This window comes from Lithobates pipiens, unplaced genomic scaffold (genome assembly GCF_037356315.1).
Source record: "Lithobates pipiens isolate NorthernLeopardFrog02 unplaced genomic scaffold, aLitPip1_a1.2 Scaffold_23, whole genome shotgun sequence".
Lineage (NCBI taxonomy): Eukaryota > Metazoa > Chordata > Amphibia > Anura > Ranidae > Lithobates > Lithobates pipiens.
Window position 1 is genome coordinate 46,039,636 of NW_027507785.1, and position 24,323 is coordinate 46,063,958.

Consider the following 24,323-nt stretch of genomic DNA (forward strand, 5'->3'; position numbering starts at 1 on the left):
ACACTCACAAACACGCAGACACGTTGGGTCGGTTCACAATTTATTGTCAAGTACAAAGATTTATTAAATTCTCTGCTATAAACAATTCCCTTCTCCCAAAAATAAGTCATTTCTTTATAATTTAAACTACTTACACTACACCCCCCTCCCCAGCCAGGCTGTACATGGAGGCCGGAGAGGGGGGGGAGGGGGAGACAATGATATTAATCTATGACAGTTTTAATACAAAGTAGTTAAAAAATACAGTAAAAACAAGATCAGCACAACAATCCCCCCACAATGAAGGGATCGGTCAGCGCCCACTAGGGAGGAGGCGCGGGAAGCATTGCTCTGCTCCGCGGAGGAGGGGACTAGAAAGACACATTTTGTCATAGGGCAGTCGGGGCAACGCATTTCGGGGGAAAATGGCAGATTAAAACGTAATACACAGGAAAACTTTCTGTATTTGAAGGCGACATTGCTAATTAGTATCTGACAGTTGGAAGCAATATTACAATCTGTACCTGTTCAGCCAGTCTTGTGGGTCTCCTTACCCACTAGGGAGACACCGCTGTTCACCATTACAGCTTCCTGTGTCATCTACTGGACTAAGATAATCTTTCTTACAAATTCCGACGCGCAAAATTCCCACGCATGCTTGGAAACGATTCGAGGCATGCTCGGAAGCATTGAATTTAATTTTCCCGGCTCGTCGTAGTGTCGTACGTCACCACGTTCTTGGCGGTCGAAAAGTTCAGCAAACTTTTGAGTGACCGTGTGCATGCAAGCCAAGCTTGAGCGGAATTCCATTGGAAAAAACTTGGATGTCTTTTTTCTGACGGAATTCCGCTCAAGCTTGGCTTGCATGCACACAGTCCGCTCGTGTGTACGGGGCATTACCGTGCTAACTCAGGGCAGAAAAAGTACACTGATGCAAGGGTCACTGTAGAATAATTCCGTTGACCTTTTCAGGGTAAAATGACAGGGTCTCTTTAAAGCGGGAGTCCGCCGTTTTTTTTTTTTTTTAAAGCCAGCAGCTACAAATACTGCAGCTGCTGACTTTTAAAATAATGACACTTACCCGCCCAGCGCGCCCGCGATGTCGGCACCCGAAGCCGATCTCTCGATCGTCTCTCGGGTGCTGCCGCCGCCATCTTGGGTATGGGAATCAGGAAGTGGAACCTTGCGGCTTCACTTCCCGGTTCCATACTGCGCATGCGCGAGTCGCGCTGCGCAATAAGGATGGTCCCCGCTGTCTCTGGGATCCGTGTGTTTCCCAGCAGGCAGCGGGGGACCTTCGGAAAGGGGCGTAGATTCTGCGGAAAGGGGCGTAGCTTCTGCAGAATCTACGCCGGAAGTGGGTGAAGATACCTGTACTGTACAGGTACCTGCACCCCCCTCCCCCCTGAAAGGTGCCAATTGTGGCGCCGGAGGGGGGGAGGGTTCCAATGAGCGGAAGCTCCACTTTAGGGTGGACCTCCGCTTTAAAGCCCACCCCTGACATATACTCACCATCGCAGTGCTCCCTCTATAGAACCAAGAGAATCTCAGTCCTTATGGGTGTCATGAGCATGTGATCCCCTTCTATGATGCAGTGCTCGTGCCTAAGTCACATGACCAAAGGGGGCAATGGTGTCGCCCCCTTTGGTCATGTGACTTAGGTCTTCGCTTTCAGGAACGCTCCAACATTGGCTTGGGAAGGAGCAAAGGGGAAACGCTTTGATGCTAGGTTTTTAACTGGGTGGGGGCTTTGAAGAGAACCTGTCATTTGCCCTAAATGGGCAAGGTGGTAGGGTCTCTTTAAAAGCAAACCCTTTATTACATTCGTTTATTTTTTTTTCTGCTTTTTCTTCCTGTTAGTTGGGAAGGGCAAAGAGCGACCAGCTGGAGTTTAGTTGCCCTATGATGTTGGTGTAAAAAGTTCACCTTCTATAAAACGTTACGTCTGACCTGCAGAGCTAGCAGTCCTTTTTTATTTTAGTGTTTCCTGTTTTTTTTTTGTTTTTTTTTACAGTAATTTGCCTCTTTTGCCCGCATCCGCCTACCTCAGCCCTTGTTTCACTTTGTACAATCCTGCGCAATCCCGTTTTATTTCCAGTTTTCTCCGCGTCGTGTTTTTACACCCGCATTGCTAACTGCAGTGGAAATATTCTGCATAAATTCCTGACATATTTTATATTTTTTGTAACTAGGGATCTCACAATCCTCAGCGACGGTCTCCAGGCAGAATCCCTTGATGGACTCGAACAACTGCCCCCCCCCCCCCAGATACTCAGGTTACAGAACGCATCTCTGAGCGCAATGCTCTGCAGATCACATGGGGCAGACGGGTTCAAGGCTTCCCGTAACAGGTGGCAGAATTGATCTCACGGCTTTCTTGTAGGGATCTTCCCTGAAGCTGCAGATGTCCATCATGTTTTTTTGGCAGGGGTAGATGGGTCAAAGCTACAGTGTAGAATTACCGGTGATGACCGGTGTAGTGACATTGGAGGATCGAAATAGATGGGCAGCAGAGTTTCTAGGTTTGTTGGCTACTAGCAGCTACGGAAAACCTTGACCATGTATCCACCAACCCCTCTCCAGAGTCTGGATCTCCTGTTCTTATCCCACCCCACTTGATGCCCCTACAGAACACCATGACAAATTAGACCAGATATTGCCTCCTTATGACAGTGAATAGGACATAGTCCCACCCTTTGGCTGCTTACCCCTCTGCATCAAAGGACAGAACTGCAACAAGTAGGTAATCTACTGATCTGCATCCTAGAGAAAAGACAGCCACCTGCCTCATCTCTATGGTGCAGGTCAATAGATGATCTTCTTGTGGCAGTAAGGTATAAGGGATGGCTGGAGAGGTGGGGGAACACCGACAGACTTATGTTTGGTGGCCAGTCTGGCCAGGTCAAAGATCGCCCTACACCTTACTGCCACAAGAAGGTCATCTGCTGACCTGCAGCCACCTGCCTCTTCTCTAGGGTGCAGGTCAGTAGATAACCTTCTTGTGGCAGTAAGATGTGAGGTGATCTTTGACCTGGCCAGATTGGCAACCAAACATGCTGTAAGTTTGTAGGTTCTACTCAACCTCTCCAACCATCCCTTAAACGGCCCTTCTGAAGGCAAGAATCAATGGGTTGCATGTTCCTAGACAATACCAATTGGTTCTTTCCTTCAGAAAGGCTGTCCAGGTGAATGGGACATAGGCCCACCCTCTGACTTTTTACCCCTCTGAATCAAAAGATGGAACCACTACAAGAAGGTCATCTACTGACCTGCATACATAAGACGAGACAGTCACCTGCCTCTTATCTAGAATGCAGGTCAGTAGATGTGGAACTAAGGTAACCTTTGACCTAGCCAGATTGGCCACTAAACATACTGTAAGTCTGTAGGTCTGTAGGTGCTCCTCGACCCCTCCAGCCATCCCTTAAACAGCCCTTATGAAGGAAATAATCAGTGGATTGCATGTTCCTAGACAAAACCAATTGTCTAGGACCATGCAATCAACTGATTCTTTCCTTCTGAAGGGTCATGATGGTGAATGGGACCATAGGCCCAACCTCTGGCTGCTTACCCCTCCTAATCAAAAGGTGGAACTGCCACAAGAAGGTCATTACTTACCCACATCCTAAAGATGAGACATCCACCTTCTTCTAGGCTGCAGGTCAGTAGATGACCTTGTGGCTGTAAGGCGACCTTCGACCCGGCTAGACTGACCATCAAACATATGTAGGTGTTCCCCAACCCTCTCCAGCCGCCCCTTCTGAAGGAAAGAATCAATGCATTGGATGTTACTAGATACCGGTGATTGGTATTGTCCACCGCTCCCCCAGATAAACTGGTGCTGTGGCGTTTAACAAGTATTTACAGAAACATGTACATTTGGTCAATCCGTTTGTTGAAAGAGCTTTCAGTAATCAGATCATGCCTGCATGTCTGACTTCCCTCTGTCCATAGGCTGCACTCAATGGGTCAGGCAGTTCTTAATTACACCCACATTTAACCCCATTTAATGCTCATTGAAGCATAGCCCAACTTTTAACCATAAAATATGTCCCAGGATCTCCAGAAGCCTAGGAGCAACGTAACTTTATATTGTCCTCTAAGCAGGTGGACCTGCGTCCCACCACTCCCGTCTGCTGTCAAGACTTTGATGGGGGACAGATGGGTCCATACACTCCATATGCGTATAGCCTTAAAACATTTAGGAATCATTTATCACATGTAGATCAGAGAACACCTGAAGACTAAAAAAAATACATAATAAAATTTATAATCTCTACATAAAGTTCATTCTGATGTGTATGAGCTACAGAAATCCATCTGTAGACCATTGGTAGTCAAGAAACATAGCTGAAACACTATATTAAAACAACACGGGTAGCTAGTTTTCCTTCTGACACCGAATGGTAATGGTGTCATCGGAAGAAAAGCCACAAGTTACAAAGTTACAATTTATTAGCATATTAGATATATTGACGATTGTCTACATCACACGACTCATTTCCAGTGTGTTATAGAGGAAGCTCTTTTAATTTGCCATCTCAGCTCTCACCCTCCGTATTAGACCTATATAGATAGAAAACCCTTCTGGAAGAACCCCCCCCCCTCCTTCCCCCAAATTTCTGTCTCTTCCAGCAATAAGGGGGTTACTGGGTTTTGGCTAGCTGTGATTCCCACCCCAGTACTTGTCTCCAGGATGTCACACCGCCCAGATTCTCCACCAGTTGCACGGTTACAGAAAACTTCCACAGAATGTAAAGTTCTCGATTGTTTTTCTTAATTTCAGCTGAGAGGTGCGTGCCACAGGCAGTCCGAGAGGAGGAATGAAGCACACAGGGGCCCCCCCTTCCCGGGAGGCCGTCACCAATCGCAGACGTGACTTGATTCAGTATGTGCCAGCCTTTGTCCGGCCAAGCTGCAGCTTTACCAGGCCTTTCACTGAAGCTTTGCCTGTTTCTCCATCCTTCTTCCCGGGGTTCCCTCCTCTTCTCCTCCTCTTTGTTTCTCTTCTAGAAGAAGTCCTCAGTGTTCTCCACAATCAAGTATGGTCCATCACTCTGGGGCGTTTGCCCTCTGCAATGGACTCCAGCTTGGAAGGGGCAACATTCATAACGGCATCACTTAGACGCTGTGATGGTGGAAACGGTCTCTGTAAGTCATGGGAAAACAAATGGCTTTTTAGGGCATGGGGTCCCCCTTGTTGACAGATTTTCTCTGGGAATAACGGTTCTTGTTCTTGGAACATTCTTGGCGATGTATCAAATTTTTGGTTGGTTGATGTTGTTTCAAGATACTTTGTTATTTTTTTATTTTTCTTCCTTTCAAAAACTTGAGTTTTTCTCAAAAACAAGGGTAAACTGAAGAAAAAAAAAACCCCAGAGAAGGTTGAAGGACCATATTGTTGTATGAGATATCTTAAAGGGTGCAATTAGAGAACCGAGTCGAGTCTTTCCATTTATGAATAGCTTACTTCTAAAAACTTGAGTTGTCCCTAAACAGGGGTAAGCTGGAAGATTCAATCAGACCTCTCCGCCGCAAAAGGAGATATCTTAAAGGGTCCAATTAGGAATAGCTTATGTGCAACATTTAGCTAACAGTGTGAAAATTTCTAACTGCACCGCCCTCCTCTATATACAAGTAGACACTGATGATAACCCAACCAACCCTAACTATGTACAGCCCCTCGTCTCCTACGGGCTAACAGACCAATGAGAGGGACTAGACATCCGCGGAGTATGCCCCTTTCCAGAGTCGGGCCGTGGGGATATGTACCATTCTAACTAGCAGCTGGATGAGAACCTTCGTCCACCTCAACAGTAGGTGACGAGGTCCCCCAATGATGACCCCCCTCCCCCCCCCCCATGAAGATAAATAAAAACATGTGACAGGTCTTCATCCTGACGTTAACTGAAGAGCCAGCAGCATTGTCAGTTTGCATTGTTAAGTCCTGGGGTGATGGGGGGAGGGGAGACGTGGGGGGGGGGGGAGGTTTGCGGTAGAAGGTTTCCGGCGGGATTAGTGGCTGCCGCTGCTTTTACTGCTTCCGGTCGCCCAATCGATGATGATGAAACTGAGACTCATGATCATGAAGAGAACGCCCAACCCGGCAAAGCAGGCAGCCTGAAAGTCAGAGGATACATGACATGAATTTACTGGACGAAGTCACGAAGGTCACCAAAATTTTGGTAAAATTTCGCAATTGTGAGGAAGTCAATAGAAAAAGTTAAAAAATGTTAGAGTATTTGAGTCTCACTGTGTGTTGCTTTATTTGAATGGAACTTGTGAAAGATCATATACACTTGGGGTGCATTTATAAAAAAAAAAACCAGGACGATTTGTGCCGATGGGGGAAAAAAAATTACTAGGCTATTTTCTCTCCAGGTCAAATGTTATTCATTCATAAGTAATGAAGTGAATCAGAAATATATTGTATTATGGCCATTAGGTGGAGCTGATGGCCATAGTAAATAAATGCTTACTTACTAGGATCGTCAGCTCCATTTAGTGGTTGTAATGAACTATTTTCCTGATTTCGTTTACAAAGAACACTAGACCTGGAGAGAAAATAGGCAAATAACATTTGATTTTTTTTCCCCCATTTACACAGAGCAAATATACAGTACATAGAAAATACTGTATTAAGGAAACTAGGTGGAGCTGGTGATCGTAGGTAATAAATACTTATTTAGTATGATTTTCAGCGCCATCTGGTGGCCTTAATGCAGTATTTTTATGATTCACTCTATAAAGAGGATTCAACCTAGAGAGAAAATAGCCTAATAACATTCGATTGTGTCCCCATATGCACAGAATAAACATGTATGGAAAATACTTCATTTTGGGCACTAGATGGAGCTGATGCTCATAGGAAATAAATACCTAATTTACTATGGTTGTCAGCTCCATCTAGCGATGTACTAACTGAAGAACATTCAACCTGGAGAGGAAATTTTCATAACAACATTCGATTTTCCCCCCCATTTTTACAGAACAAATATACATAGAAAATACTGCATTGTGGCCACTAGGTGGAGCCGATGATCATAGGTAATAAATACTTGTTTGGTATGATTGTCAGCTTTATCTGGTGGCCATATTGTAGTATTTTCCTGATTCACTCTATGAAGAACATTCAACCTGGAGAGAAAATAAGCCTAATAACATTTGATTTTGCGCCCATGGGCACAGAACAAATATACATAGAAAATATTTAATTATGGCCATTATATGGAGCTGATGACCATAGGAAATACATACCTATTTACTCTGATTATCTGCTCCATCTAATGATTTACTCTATAAAGAACATTCAACCTGGAAAGAAAGTTGCCTAATAACATTCGGTTTTGCCCCCATTCACACAGAACGAATATACATAGAAAAAAACTGTATTCTGGCCACTAGCTGGAGCTGATGATCATAGGTAATAAATACTTATTTAGTATGATTGTCAGCTCCATCTAGTGGCCATAATGCAGTATTTTCCTGATTCACCCTATGAAGAACATACGACCTGGAGAGAAAATAGCCTAGTAACATTTGGTTGTACGCCTATGCACACAGAGGGAACTTATAAGAAAAAATACTTCATTATGGCCATTACAGTGCCTTGAAAAAGTATTCACACCCCTTGAAATATTCCACATTATGTCATGTTATAACCAAAAACATAAATGTATTTTATTGGGATTTTATGTGATCGATCAACACAAAGTGACACATAATTGTGAAGTGGAAAGAAAATGATAAATAATTTTCAAATTTATTTACAAATAAATATGTGAAAAGTGAGGGGGGAGGGGCATTTGTATGGCGCCCCCCGGAGTCAATACTTTGTAGAACCCCCTTTCTCTACAAGTCTTTTTGGGGGTGTCTCTACCAGCTTTGCACATCTAGAGAGGACATTTCTGCCCATTCTTCTTCTTTGCAAAATATCTCAAGCTCTGTCAGATTGGATGGAGAGCGTCTGTGATCAGCAATTTTCAAGTCTTGCCACAGATTCTCAATGGGATTTAGGTCTGGACTGTGACTGGGCCATTCTAACACATGAATATGCTTTGATGTAAACCATTCCATTGTAGCTCTGGCTGGATGTTTCGGGTCGTTGTCCTGCTGGAAGGTGAACCTCCTCCCCGGTCTCAAGTCTTTTGCCGACTCTAACAGGTTTTCTTCTAAGATTGTCCTGTATTTGTCTCCATCCATCTTCCCATCAACTCTGACCAGCTTCCCTGTCCCTGCTGAAGAAAATTATCCCCACCACATGATGCTGCCACCACCATGTCTCACGGTGGGGATGGTGTGTTCAGGGGGATGGGCAGTGTTAGTTTCCCCCACACATAGCGTTTTACTTTTAGGCCATAAAGTAGAATTTTGGTCTCCTCTGACCAGATCACCTTCTTCCACATGTTTGCTGCCCCCTCCCCCACATGGCTTCTCACAAACTACAAACAGGACTTCTTATGACTTTCTTTCTCCAATGTCTTTCTTCTTGTCACTCTTCCATAAAGGGCAGATTTGTGGAGAGACGACTAATAGTTGTCCTGTGGACAGATTCTCCCCCCTGAGCTGTGGATCTCTGCAGCTCCTCCAGAGTTACCATGGACCTCTTGGATCTTCTCTTATGAATGCTCTCCTTGCCCAGCATGGTCAGTTTAGGCGGACGGCCATGTCTTGGTAGGTTTGCAGTTGTGCCCATACTCTTTCCATTGTCCGATGATGGATTGAACAGAGCTCCGTGAGATCTTCAAAGCTTGGGAGATTTTTTTATAACCTAACCCTGCTTTATACTTCTCCACAACTTTATCCCTGACCTGTCTGCTGTGTTCCTTGGCCTTCATGATGCTGTTTGTTCAATAAGGTTCTCTAACAAACCTCTGAGGGCTTCACAGAACAGCTGTATTTATACTGAGATTAAATTACACACAGGTGGAATCTATTTACTAACTAGGTGACTTCTGAAGGCAATTGGTTCCACTAGATTTTAGTTGGGGGTATCAGAGTAAAGGGGGCTGAATACAAATGTCCCCCCCCCCCCCACACACACACACACACACTTTTCACATATTTATTTGTAACAAAAATTGAAAACCATTTATCATTTTCCTTCCACTTCACAATTATGTGACACTTTGTGTTGGTCTATCACATAAAATCCCAATAAAATACATTTACGTTTTTGGTTGTAACATGACAAAGTGGGGGAAATTTGAAGGGGTATGAATACTTTTTCAAGGCTCTGTAGATCCACTTTAAAACAGAACTCCCAGCTCAGATCTTGGCTGGTCGGGATTTGATCCACTGTACAAAAAAATCAAGAAATAGGACAAAAAATGACTTTAGAATAAACCTCCAAATCCCGCCCTGTGTTCAGCTTATTTCGGCCTCTTACCAGTATCTTCGGTGGGGACTTCATGGGCTCCCGGTCTTTGGGCATGATACGGATATAGAAGATGGCGGGGAAGATGAAGATCAGACACGGAGCGGAGGTGGCACCTGGGGGGACACAAATATGGGGAGACGGTGACACAGAACGATCTCATGTTAGATGGTGGATTCGGGGAGCCGGACATCGAGAATCTCTCTTACAAACTAGAAGGAAAGTTATTATGAATAACTCACCGATAATGCCGAATATTCCCAGGATGGTCGGGGCAAAAATAACCAAAAGGTTAATTAATGTCAGCAGCACCACGGCGATGATCACATGGCGGATCCAGCTGAACTCCTTGTTCTGGAAGAGCATGTGCTGGATGGCACGCCGCACCTAACAGAGAAGAGAGAGGAGTCATGTGGCCGCATCTAATGAGGAGCGTGAGCGAGCAACGAGGAGCGCAATTAGTGCACAATTCATTTACAGCAACAAAGTCTATAAATTCCTATTGAGTGTGTATATATATATATATATATATATATATATATATATATATATATATATATATATATATATATATATATATATTTATTTATAAATGTATATATAATAAAAATCTAGTGAGTAATAAATGGAAGATAATAGTAATAAAAATAAGATACATAGATATTATAAAATTATACTATACTATCATATACACATTGTACAATTATTTAAGGTATATTACATATAAAACAAAATATAAACTAAAATGTACAAAAATATATATAAATAAAACTCTTTATATAAATAGGAAGGATGAAGGATTTTATATATACTGTATATGGTAAATATTTTTTAATTATATTTTAATATTAATTAATATATTAATGAAAACATACATATATATATATTTTATAAATATTATTATAGTTATTATAAATAATAGCAATGAATATATATATATATATTTATATTAAAAATATTATTTCAAATATATATACATACATATATATACATACATATATATATATATATATATATATATATATATATATATAAATTAAATAAAAATTAATATTAAAATATAGTATCAATTATATATTTTTTTTATATTGTAACTATATATGTATACAAGTACATATGGAATTCTTTATATATATATATATATATATATGTATGAAGAATTCTATATGTACTTGTATACATATATGGTTACAATATAAAAAATATATAATTGATACTATATTTTAATATTAATTTCTATTTATTTAATTTTTATAACAATATTATCTATCTATCTATCTATCTATCTATCTGTCTATCTGTCTATCTGTCTATCTATCTATCTATCTATCTATATATATATAGCTGTATATCTATCTATCTATCTATCTATATCTATATATAGCTATCTATCTATCTATCTATCAATATATATATATATATATATATATATATACACACACACACACGCATTAAAATTAAATACAGTCATTAAAATTTTTTAAAATAGTAATAAAATTGTATTTACTGTATGTATGTATAATTCCCCCCCTCCACCAAATGAGTTAGACCAGTGCACAAAGCAAGGTCCACAAAGACTTGGATGAGCGAGTTTGGGGTGGGGGAACTTGACTGGCCTGCACAGACTCCTGACCTTAACCCCCCATAGAACACCTTTGGGATGGGATGAATTAGAGCGGAGACTGCGAGCCAGGCCTTCTCGTCCAACATCAGTGCCTGACCTCACAAATGTGCTTCTGGAAGAATGGTCAAACATTCCCATAGACACATCTCCTAAACCTTGTGGACGGCCTTCCCAGAAGAGCTGAAGCTGTTATAGCTGCAAAGGGCGGGGCCAACTCAATATTGAACCCTACGGACTAAGACTGGGATGTCATTAAAGTTCATGTGCGTGTAAAGGCAGGTGTCCCAATACTTTTAACAATATAATGTATGGCCTTCATAAATTTTCTATGTTTATTATTCTGCTTTACTGGCAGTTTGTGTAAAGGCAGGCGTCCCAATACTTTTGGTAATACAGTGTATTTATATATGGTAGACGACTTACCGGGAATAGGACGATGGGTACAGTGAGGGTGACGGCAATGAGCACAGCTACCCGCACACACAGGATCAGGGTATCGAAGGTGTCCACTTGAATGTACGTGTGGAGGAGCTCCGACTCTACGTGACCTGAGAAGAGACGAGGCAACACGTGAGCCAGGCGAGCAGATGTGACACCCTCCTGCCAGACAAAGCTGCCCGGACTGGGGGTGAAAGAAAGCCATTATTTGTAAGAATATAACAATAATTTGTCCCATTCATTAGCAATAAAAATCTGACATTCTACACTCTCTATGAAACTGAGCTGATCTTTCCATCTATCATTCATCTATTTACAGTATGGAAGATCTAATACCCTCATATGCACATAATGAACATATATGGAAAATACTTCATTATGGCCATTAAATGGAAAGGATGATCACATAATATAAATACCCATTCACTACAATTGTCAGCTCCATATAGTAATTTACTAAATGAAGAACATTCAACCTGGAGAGAAAATAGCCTATTAACATTTGATGTTTCCCCATTTGCACAGAATGAAGATACATGGAAAATACTGCATTAGGGCCACTAGATGGAGCTAATGGCCACAGGTAATAAACATGTATTTACTATGATTCTCAGCTCCATCTGGTGGCCATAATGTGGTATTTAACCGATTAATTATTTGAAGAACATTTGACCTGGAGAGAAAATTGCTTAATAACAGTTGATTTTTCCCCCATTTGCACAGAATGATGATACATAGAAAATACTGCATTAGGGTCATAAGTAATAAATATAAATATATATATATATATATATATATATATATATATATATATACATATATATATATATATATATATATATATATATTTTTTTTTTTTTTTTTTTTTTAATTTAATCTTTATTCATTTTTTCCAATACAAAGTACAAATAGTTACATGATCATTACAATCATTATAAAAAAACAAAAACAAAAAAAGAAAATCTATCAATTTATATTTCCTACTCTGATGTCTGATGATATTTGTTTTTTACTTCAGCTCTAGCCATAATATGGTATTTTAATCATTCGATCTAGAAGGGACATTCAACCTGGAGAGAAAATAGCTTAATAACATTCAACTGTGCCTCCATATGCACAGAATGAACATATGCTGAAAATACTGCATTATGGCCATTAGGTGGAGCTGATGATCATAGGAAATAAAAGCCTAATTACTGTACTATGATCGTCAGCACCATCTAGGGATTTACTTTATAAAGAACATTCGACCTGAAGAGGAAATAGCCTAATAACATTTAATTGTGCCCCCATATGCACAGAATGAACATATATGGAAAATACTTCATTATTGCCATTAGATGGAGATTATGATCATAGAAAATAAATGTACTAATAATAATTGTCAGCTCCATCTAGTGATGTACTAAATGAAAAACATTTGACCTGGAGAGAAAATTGCCTAATAATATTTGAATTTACCCCCATTTTTACAGAATGATGATACATGGAAAATACTACATTAGGGTCATAAGTAATAAATATTTTTTTTAGTTCTGCTCTATCCATTGGCCATGATATGGCATTTTACCGATTTGATCTACATCTCAACCTGGAGAGAAAATTGCCTAATAACATTTGAATTTTCCCTCATTTGCACAGAATGATGATACATGGAAAATACTGCAAGAGGGTGGCTAGGTGGATCTGATGATCACAAGTAATAAATACTTATCTAGTATGATTGCCAGCTCCATCTGGTGGGCAAAATGCAATATTTCCTGATTCACTCTATGAAGAACATTTGAACCGGAGAGAAAATTACCTAAATCTTTATTCACTATGATTGTCAGCTCCATCTGTTGGCCAATGCCATAATGCAATATTTTTCCTGATTCACTCTATGAAGAACATTGACCTGGAAAGAAAATTGTCTAAATCATGATTGTCAGCTCCATCTGGTGGCCATAATACAATATTTTCCTGATTCACTCTATGAAGAACATTTGACCTGGAGAGAAAATTGCCTAATAACATTTGAATTTTTCCCCATTTGCACAGAATGATGATACATGGAAAATACTGCATTAGGGTCACTAGGTGGATCTGATGATCACAAGTAATAAATACTTATTTAGTATGATTGTAAGTTCATATAGTTCCCATAATGTGGTATTTTTGATCTAGGAAGAACATTCAACCCGGAGAGAAAATAGCTTAATAACATTCAACTGTACCCCCATATGCACAGAATGAACATATACGGAAAATACTGCATTATGGCCATTAGTTAATGATCACAGAAAATAAAAGCCTATTTACTATGACTGTCAGCGCCATCTAGTGATTTATTTTATAAAGAACATTCAACCTGGAGAGAAAATAGCCCATTTGCACAGGATGAATGTACATGCAGTCCAATGGGATGAATAGCTCTGTGAATGTGTTATGATTTTTATCCTGCTACATTCGACCTGGAGAGAAAATAACCTAATAACATTCAATGGTGCCCCCATATGCACAGAATGAACATATACGGAAAATACTGCATTATGGGCATTAGTTGTTGATCATAGAAAATAAAAGCCTATTTACTATGATTGTCAGCTCCATCTAGTGATGTACTAAATGAAAAACATTTGACCTGGAGAGAAAAGTGCCTAATAATATTTGAATTTTCCCCCATTTTTACAGGAATGATGACACATGGAAAATAATGCATTAGGATCCTAAGTAATAAATATTTTTTTTAGTTCAGCTCTATCCATTGATCATATATGGTATTTTACTAATTTGATCTACCTCTCAACCTGGAGAGAAAATTGCCTAATAAAATTAGAATTTTCCCTCATTTGCACAGAATGATGATACATGGAAAATACTGCATGAGGGTCACTAGGTGGATCTGATTAACACAAGAAATAAATACTTATTCAGTATGATTGTAAGCTCCATCTATTACCTATAATGTGGTATTTTCGATCTAGGAAGAACATTCAACCTGGACAGAAAATAGCTTAATAACATTCAGCTGTGCCCCCATATGCACAGAATGAACATATATGGAAAATACTGCATTATGGCCATTAGTTGACGATTATAGAAAATAAAAGCCTATTTACTATGACTGTCAGCGCCATCTAGTGATTTATTCTATAAAGATCATTCGACCTGGAGAGAAAATAGCTTAATAACATTCAACTGTGCCCCCATATGCACTGAATTAACATATACGGAAAATACTGCATTATGGGCATTAGATGTTGCTCATAGAAAATAAAAGCCTATTTACTATGATTGTCAGCGCCATCTAGTGGTCATAATACAATATTTTCCTGATTCACTCTATGAAGAACATATGACCTGGAGAGAAAATTGCCTAATAACATTCAATTGTGCCTCCATATGCACAGAATGAACATATATGGAAAATACAGCATTATGGCCATTAGTTGATGATCACAGAAAATAAAAGCCTATCTACTATGATTATCAGCGCCATCTAGTAATTTATTCTATGAAGAACATTCGACCTGGAGAGAAAATAGCTTAATAACATTCAACTGTGCCCCCATATGCACAGAATGAACATATACGGGAAATACTGCATTATGGCCATTAGTTAATTATCATAGAAAATAAAAGCCTGTTTACTACGATTGTCAGCGCCATCTAGTGATTTATTCTATGAAGAACATTTGACCTGGAGAGAAAATAGCTTAATAACATTCAACTGTGCCCCCATATGCACAGAATGAACATATACGGAAAATATTGCATTGTGGCCATTAGTTAATTATCATAGAAAAAAAAAGCCTATTTACTACGATTGTCAGCACCATCTAGTGATTCACTCTATGAAGAACATTCGACCTGGAGAGAAAATAGCTTAATAACAGTTGATTTTGCCTCCATTTGCACAGGATGAATGTACATGCAGTCCAATGGGATGAATAGCTCTGTGAATGTGTTATTATTTTTATCCTGCTACATATTAATGGTAAGGATACATTTTATATACATTGTTTCTTGTATGGTATGAACTGTGATCCAGTTAGGAAGTTGTGTGGATTATCTATAATACTAATATACCATCTGGCTGCATTGGGTAAAACAGATATTAATGGGAATTATGGGGATGGAGAAGAAACAGAATCCAGGGACATCGCCGGGAGGAAACAAACCGTTCCGGATAAAAATAAATGGAGATAATGACTAAACGGTGCTATTAAAATGACAATAGGCAGGCCGGTGATCCCAGACACGTCTCCCGGGATGACATGACCCCGCCCACCCTCCGGGCTCACGCTGCACAACGTACCATAGAAGGTGAGGTATCCGAAGAGGGCGGCCAGGAAATACATACAGTACATGACGGCAATGGAGATATTAGACACGCGCTGCATCTTCTGCTTTGAGGCGCTGCGGGCGGAGAGCATAACAATCATCAGCACAGACGGTACAATGAGAAAAAAATACCAAATGTCAGTTCTGCATTGCACATGACTTCTAAGGCAGCACGCCCTACAACTACAAGTCCCAGCATGCCCCCCCCCCCCCCCACTTTCAGATTAGCATAATCCAGGTACCACTGTCAAAGGATCACCGCTGATGGTCGGTGAAGGATCCCACTGTAAAGCAGCGCCTGGGTCAAAGGTAACATCAGATGTGGGTAAATATTGTCTATGAATGTATGGAATGCCTTGGAGGTGCCAATAAAATATTACAAAGCAGCTGGAATCCAAGTTCAAGGTCCAGTTTATTTTGTATGCATCATGTCCAACATGTTTTGGGGGCTGCAGCTTCCTTCTTCAGGGCTGACATTAGAGAAATATTTATATTGACACAAGAAACCCTCTGTACTAACGTTGTAGAGGTCCTCCGATATTTTCCTCCCAGTGCTCAGCTTCTTATAACATCTGCCCTGGGAGAATCCCAAACACAGTTTAGACCCGTCCACTGCCCCCCCCCCCCCATGCCATGTTTACTACTGCAACATAGGTGCCCTTTGGAGCAATAAGAGAACTAAGCAGACGTCAGGAATAGTACTCACACTCATGGCTGCCGATATGGGGGTACAAGCAGTCTTCCCGTACTAAGCCTGGGACTCACTACCACTACATATTGGCCTACTCTGATGCTACATAGCGCTCACTGACCGCCCTGCCACTACATACTGTTCACTGACTGCCCTGCCAGTACACACTGTTCACTGACCACCCTGCTACTACATACTGCTCACTGACCACCCTGCCACTATATACTGTTTACTGACCGCCCTGCCACTACATACTGTTCACTGACCACCCTGCTACTACATACTGCTCACTGACCACCCTGCCACTACATACTGTTCACTGACCGCCCTGCCACTACATACTGTTCACTGACCGCCCTGCCACTACATACTGTTCACTGACCGCCCTGCCACTACATACCATTCACTGACTGCCCTGCCACTACATACAGTTCACTGACTGCCCTGCTGGTACATACTGTTCACTGACCGCCCTGCCACTACATACAGTTCACTGACTGCCCTGCTGGTACATACTGTTCACTGACCGCCCTGCCACTACATACTGTTCACTGACCGCCCTGCCACTACATACCATTCACTGACTGCCCTGCCACTACATACAGTTCACTGACTGCCCTGCCACTATATACTGCTCACTGACTGCCCTGTCACTACATACTGCTCACTGACTGCCCTGTCACTACATACTGCTCACTGACCGCCCTGCCACTACATACTGCTCACTGACCGCCCTGCCACTACATACTGGTTCACTGACCACCCTGCCACTACATACTGTTCACTGACCACCCTGCCACTGCATACTGTTCACTGACCACCCTGCCACTGCATACTGTTCACTGACCACCCTGCCACTACATACTGCTCACTGACCTTCCTGTCACTACATACAGCTCACTGACTGCCCTGCCGCTACATACTGCTTACTGACCGGCTTGCCAGTACATACTGCTCACTGATTGCCCTGGCACTATATACTGTTCACTGACTGACCTGCCACTACATACTGCTCACTGACCAGCTTGCCACTACATACTGTACACTGACCGCCCTGCCACTACATACTGTTCACTGACCAGCTTGCCCTTACATACTGTACACTGAACGCTCTGCCACTACATACTGTACACTGACCACCCTGCCACTACATACTGCTCACTGACTGCCCTACCACTACATCTTGCTCACTGACTGCCCTGCCACTACATACTGTTCACTGACTGCCCAGCCACTACATACTGCTCACTGACTGCCCTGTCACTACATACTGCTCACTGACCGCCCTGCCACTACATACTGCTCACTGACCGCCCTGCCACTACATACTGCTCACTGACCAGCTTGCCACTACATACTGTACACTGACCGCCCTGCCACTACATACTGTTCACTGACCAGCTTGCCCTTACATACTGTACACTGAACGCTCTGCCACTACATACTGTACACTGACCACCCTGCCACTACATACTGCTCACTGACTGCCCTACCACTACATCTTGCTCACTGACTGCCCTGCCACTACATACTGTTCACTGACTGCCCAGCCACTACATACTGCTCACTGACTGCCCTGTCACTACATACTGCTCACTGACCGCCCTGCCACTACATACTGCTCACTGACCGCCCTGCCACTACATACTGTTCACTGACCACCCTGCCACTACATACTGTTCACTGACCACCCTGCCACTGCATACTGTTCACTGACCACCCTGCCACTACATACTGCTCACTGACCTCCCTGTCACTACATACAGCTCACTGACTGCCCTGCCGCTACATACTGCTTACTGACCGGCTTGCCAGTACATACTGCTCACTGATTGCCCTGGCACTATATACTGTTCACTGACTGACCTGCCACTACATACTGCTCACTGACCAGCTTGCCACTACATACTGTACACTGACCGCCCTGCCACTACATACTGTTCACTGACCAGCTTGCCCTTACATACTGTACACTGAACGCTCTGCCACTACATACTGCTCACTGACTGCCCTACCACTACATCTTGCTCACTGACTGCCCTGCCACTACATACTGTTCACTGACTGCCCAGCCACTACATACTGCTCACTGACTGCCCTGCCACTACATACTGTTCACTGACTGCCCTGCCACTACATACTGTTCACTGACCGCCCTGCCACTACATACCATTCACTGACTGCCCTGCCACTACATACAGTTCACTGACTGCCCTGCTGGTACATACTGTTCACTGACCGCCCTGCCACTACATACTGTTCACTGACCGCCCTGCCACTACATACCATTTACTGACTGCCCTGCCACTACATACAGTTCACTGACTGCCCTGCCACTATATACTGCTCACTGACTGCCCTGTCACTACATACTGCTCACTGACTGCCCTGTCACTACATACTGCTCACTGACCGCCCTGCCACTACATACTGCTCACTGACCGCCCTGCCACTACATACTGTTCACTGACCACCCTGCCACTACATACTGTTCACTGACCACCCTGCCACTGCATACTGTTCACTGACCACCCTGCCACTACATACTGCTCACTGACCTCCCTGTCACTACATACAGCTCACTGACTGCCCTGCCGCTACATACTGCTTACTGACCGGCTTGCCAGTACATACTGCTCACTGATTGCCCTGCCACTATATACTGTTCACTGACTGACCTGCCACTACATACTGCTCACTGACCAGCTTGCCACTACATACTGTACACTGACCGCCCTGCCACTACATACTGTTCACTGACCAGCTTGCCCTTACATACTGTACACTGAACACTCTGCCACTACATACTGTACACTGACCACCCTGCCACTACATACTGCTCACTGACTGCCCTACCACTACATACTGCTCACTGACTGCCCTGCCACTACATACTGTTCACTGACTGCCCTGCCACTACATACTGCTCACTGACTGCCCTGCCACTACATACTGTTCACTGACTGCCCTGCCACTACATACTGTTCACTGACTGCCCTGCCACTACATACTGTTCACTGACCGCCCTGTCACTACATACTGATCAGCTTTCCACTACATACTGCTCACTGACTGCCCTACCACTACATACTGTTCACTGACCATCCTGTCACTACATACTGATCAGCTTTCCACTACATACTGCTCACTGACTGCCCTACCACTACATACTGTTCACTGACCGCCCTGTCACTACATACTGATCATCTTTCCACTACATACTGCTCACTGACCGCCCTGCCACTATATTTTGCTTACTGAACCACATTCCACTACATACTGATCACTCGCTGAACTCTGATTGGTCAAGTAAAGACACGCTGCTGCAATTTTGCCAGCACTGATGAGATATCAAATGTACAATTCTGCCCTATGTGTGTATACTCACTCTTTCAGCTCAGTGTATATAGGAAGGACCTCTGGGTGACAGACAAAGGCAAACGCCATGATGGGAATAGTGTAGGCAGTCTGCAGAGAGAGGGAGGGGCACATCATCATACAAAACATATACTGGACACACAAAGTATATAGGTATATATACTGTAGGTACAAGTGAGAAATACCACAATGTGTGTGTTGGCCTGCACTGTTAATCCGACATTTACATTGTCATCCTTTTTGTCACATAGTTTTTCTTTTGGTGATGACTACAGTGGATCATGCCTGAGTAATGTGCGTCTAAAATGCCACTTGTAGTTCCCATAGGAAGCCGATTGGACAGGGTGACAACACATCTGCAAAGTTGGGAGACAGGGACAGAGCGTTGTCACCCTGAAACAGGAAGTAAGTGCCTGAACAAGGATCTTCATGGCAGGAACACCAGGGGATTCTTTTAATGAAAGCTGCAGATTTATAAAGAATAAAAACAATGAACATGTTTAGGTTTTTATTACATTTTAGTGGTCGGGTCTACAGCTACTGCTGGCAGCAATAAATCTTTTTTGTAGAGTTTTGGTCTTACTATTAAAAACGGGTTTTGCAGCTTAAAATCCCGGGAAAGTTTGGGGTGGAAATTTCAGTCTTCTTTGTAGAAATGTTGCGGTGCGGAGCGATGTCTCTGGTCGTTACATTTAATAAGCAGTGGAATGGATACATTGTGGAAGTCATGTGACCATACCTGGGAGTTCAGGGTGAACATTTTGGGGGTGCATTGTCCCACGTCTGACTCCACGGTGGCGTGCCCGTTCTGAAATGCGTACCCGCTGGGAAGGGTGACGTTTTCTATCATAGTCTGGTTGAGGCTGTCCATCGGCAGCGGGCACGGGATCTGAAACTTTTTATACATCACCTGAAAGTGAAACAGAGAAGGTAGATTGAATTGGGAATACCAAACATGAAGGTCACTTTTTTTTTTCTGAACCACAAGTCCCAGCATGCTGTGGTCCTGCAAAAGAGGGGAACAGCATGGTTTTTAAATCTCAGGACTGTGGCATAAGCCTGCGTGGGTGGTGGATCCGGGGCCAGGGCCAACCTGAAGCTACATAGGCAGGTGCCTTAGGATGCTAGGATGGGGGGATCTGAATCCCCAGACACTTACTGGGGGGGGGGGGGGCAGAATACACCTTCCCATGTGTAGAAAAAATACTTGCACCGGCTAAAACCGTACCACCATGGACAGGGCCGCTGATGGGGGGGGGGAATCGGTCCTCTTGTAGGGGGACCCTAGCACACAACAGGGCACTACACAGGGAGGGGGATTAGTGATATACGACATTTTGCAGAACTGTTCCTCCAGCAGCTGAAAGCTGGTCTCTCCCCCTCTCCCTGCTAATTTTAGCTCTGCGCCTGAGTTTGTTATCTCTGTAACTTTGTTTCTCCAACTGCCCAGCCTGTATATTTTTTCACCTCATCTTCATTATTATTTATTAACTCGGTTTTGCCTAGATTTAGCAGGAATTCTGTGAGTTATGATGTATTTGTGTCTGCTAATAATGATTTTATTGTATTTTTTTGGGAAATATAGCTTTAATATTTTCTTGGGGGCGGGGGGGGGACCTCAAAGAAAATTGGACATAAAGGTAAGTGCAGTGGAGACGGAGGTTTGGGTTGGAGAGGGTGCAGGGTGTTAATTCACCGTTTCATTTTTATTAAAAGGTGATCTAACCCTTTAAACAATTCGAAGCAAAAAAAACAGCTTGATGTAGATATCCAGCAAAGAAGGACAGGGCACCCAAATGCGCAAAACTATTTGAAAGACTTAAAAAATTCCCCAGCGTGCTGGCCATCTTTTGTCAGCATTGAGCCTTTTCACACCACGGTAGAACGTTGCGCATATGTCCATTCTCGCTCTTCGCACCTAGGGAACCTCACTCCTTTCAATGGGCTGCCCTACATGCAGCAAAGAAAGATTTTTGAGCTTTGCATGTTCTTTAACCATGCGCTTTCAGCACACAAAATCTTGCGTCCTGCTTGCCTGGGGTGCAAGGGCAACTCGCGCATTTGTGCGTTTCGTGAACATGCAGAAAAACGGACGACTTTGCGTTCATCACAAGCTACTCAATTGTGAACGCAGAGTGAGAATCATGGTGTATTTTCAAGAATGATGTTAGTTGTGGATACGATTCTATCATTGTGTAAATATTTACATATAAAATGTATGTTTATATATCCAGACAGGAAATGTTTAATAAATATAAAACGTTTCCTTCTCTCTCTCTCTCTCTCTCTCTCTCTCCCATTCTCTCAACCTTTATGTCTCTCTCCATCTATTTCTCCCTCCCTCCTTCTGTCTCTCTCCTTCCCCCTCCCCCTTCTTCTGTCTCTCCCCCCTCCCTCTCTCTCCATCTCCCCCTCTCTCTCCCTTCCCTACTTCTCTCTCTCTCTCTCTCTCTCTCTCCCTCCCCCTACTTCTCTCTCTCTCTCCTTTCCCCCCTTCTCTCTCTCTCTCTTTCTCTCTCCCATTCTCTCAACCTTTATGTCTCTCTCCATCTATTTCTCCCTCCCTCCTTCTGTCTCTCTCCTTCCTCCTCCCTCTCTCTCCATCTCCCCCTCTCTCTCCCTTCCCCCTCCTTCTCTCTCTCCCTTCCCCTACTTCTTTCTCTCTCTCTCCCTCCCCCTACTTCTCTCTCTCTCTCTCTCTCCTTCCCCCTCCTTCTCTCTCTCTCTCTCCCTCTCCTTCTTTACTTCTCTCTCATTCTCTCAACCTCTATGTCTCTGTCCATCTCTCTCCCTCCCTCCCTCCCTCCCTCCTTCTTTCTCTCTCCCTTGCCCTCCCTCCCCCATCTCTCTCCCTTCCCCCCCCCCTTCTCTCGCTCTCTCCCTCTTGACCTCTCTCTTGCTCTCCCCCCTCTCTCTCATTCTCTCTACCTCTATGTCTCTCTCTCTCTCTCTCTCTCCCCCCCACTTTATCGCTCTCCCCTCCTTCTCTCCCTCCCCCTGTCTCTCTCTCCATCCCCCCTCTCTCCCTCCCTCCTCTCTCTCTCCCCCTCTCACTTTCTCTCTTCACCCTCCTCTCTATCTCCCTCCACTCTCCTTCTCACTCTCTCTTCTCTCTCCATCTCCACCCCCCCTCTCTCCCTTTCTCTCTCTCTCCCTCCCCCTTTCTCTCTCCACCCCTCCCCCTCTCTCTCCACCCCTCCCCCTTCTCTCTCTCTCTCTCCCCCTCTCTCTCCATCCCTCCCCCTTTCTCTCTCCCCCCTTTCTCTCTCTCTCCACCCCTCCCCCTTTCTCTCTCCCTTTCTCTCTCTCCCCCTCTCTCTCCACTCCTCCCCTTCTCTCTCTCTCTCTCCCCCTTTCTCTCTCTCTCCGCCTCTCTCTCCATCCATCCCAATTTCTCTCTCTCTCTCCCCCTCCACCCCTCCCCCCCTCTCTCTCTCTCTCCCCCCCTATCCACCCCTCCCCCTTTCTCTCTCTCCCCCCTCTCCACCCCTCCCCCTTTCTCTCTCTCCCCCCTCTCCACCCCTCCCCCTTTCTCTCTCTCCACCCCTCCCCTCTCTCTCTCTTTCTCTCTCCCCTTTCTCTCTCTCTCCCTCCACTCTCTCTCTCCCTCCAATACTCTATTTACTACTATAACGGTCACTTACTGAACACAGAAAGAACACCATACAGCTTAGTGAAAATCCACTGGTGTAACCCAAATACCCTGTAAAGAGGAAATACAAACATTTAGAAGCTTGTCAGGAATTATGATAGTACAGTAACACTTCATATCCTACACTGATGAGATCGCATAGTATGAAACAGCTGTCTGGCAGTTGGATAAATGACTGTGTCCTCAGGCTGTGCTGGGCAATGGTCAGAGTCACTTTGTAGCAGCTACAAATCTCTCCACTCATTTCTCTGGTGATTCTGTAGCTTTAAATGCCATTAAAAATGTTGCTCTCTGACTGAGCCACAAATCGCAGCAATGCCGTAACACAGACCATGATTGGCCGCAATCACCATGACACAGACCCTAATTGGCTGCAACCACCGTGATGCAGACCACAATTAGCTGCAAACACCGTGACGCAGACCAGGATTGTCTGAAATCAGCATGACAGTGACCATGACTGCAATTGTCATGACACAAACCATAATTGGCTGCAGTCGCTGTGAATAGACCATGATTGGCTGCAAAAGCTGAAACACAGACCATGATTGGCTAGTCACTGTGACACAGGCTATGATTGGCTGCAATCACCATGATACAGACCATGATTGTCTGTAATAACCATGACAACATGATATGGACCCATGATTGGCTGCAACCACCATGACACAGCCCATGATTGGTTGCAATCGCTGTTACACAGACCATGATTAGCTGCAGTTTCCATGACACAGACCATAATTGGCTGCAATCACTGTGACATAGACCCATGACTGGCTGCAATCACCATGACACAGATCATAATTGCATACAATTACCATGACACAGACCATAATTGGCTGCAATTGCCGTGACACAG

At 43.4% G+C, this 24,323-nt stretch overlaps 1 protein-coding gene across 1 annotated transcript; it reads right to left on the reverse strand.

Annotated features, from left to right (window-relative positions):
* Positions 1-27: 27 nt before the first annotated feature.
* Positions 28-23,515, reverse strand: SLC38A3 (solute carrier family 38 member 3; the record flags this gene model as incomplete). The annotated part of the gene is given in 8 exon segments (XM_077451529.1): positions 28-6,099; positions 9,368-9,471; positions 9,598-9,742; positions 11,403-11,527; positions 15,718-15,818; positions 19,823-19,902; positions 20,552-20,722; positions 23,457-23,515. Coding segments are annotated over 8 exon segments (890 nt in total), but the record flags the coding sequence as incomplete, so codon positions are not given.
* Positions 23,516-24,323: the final 808 nt, after the last annotated feature.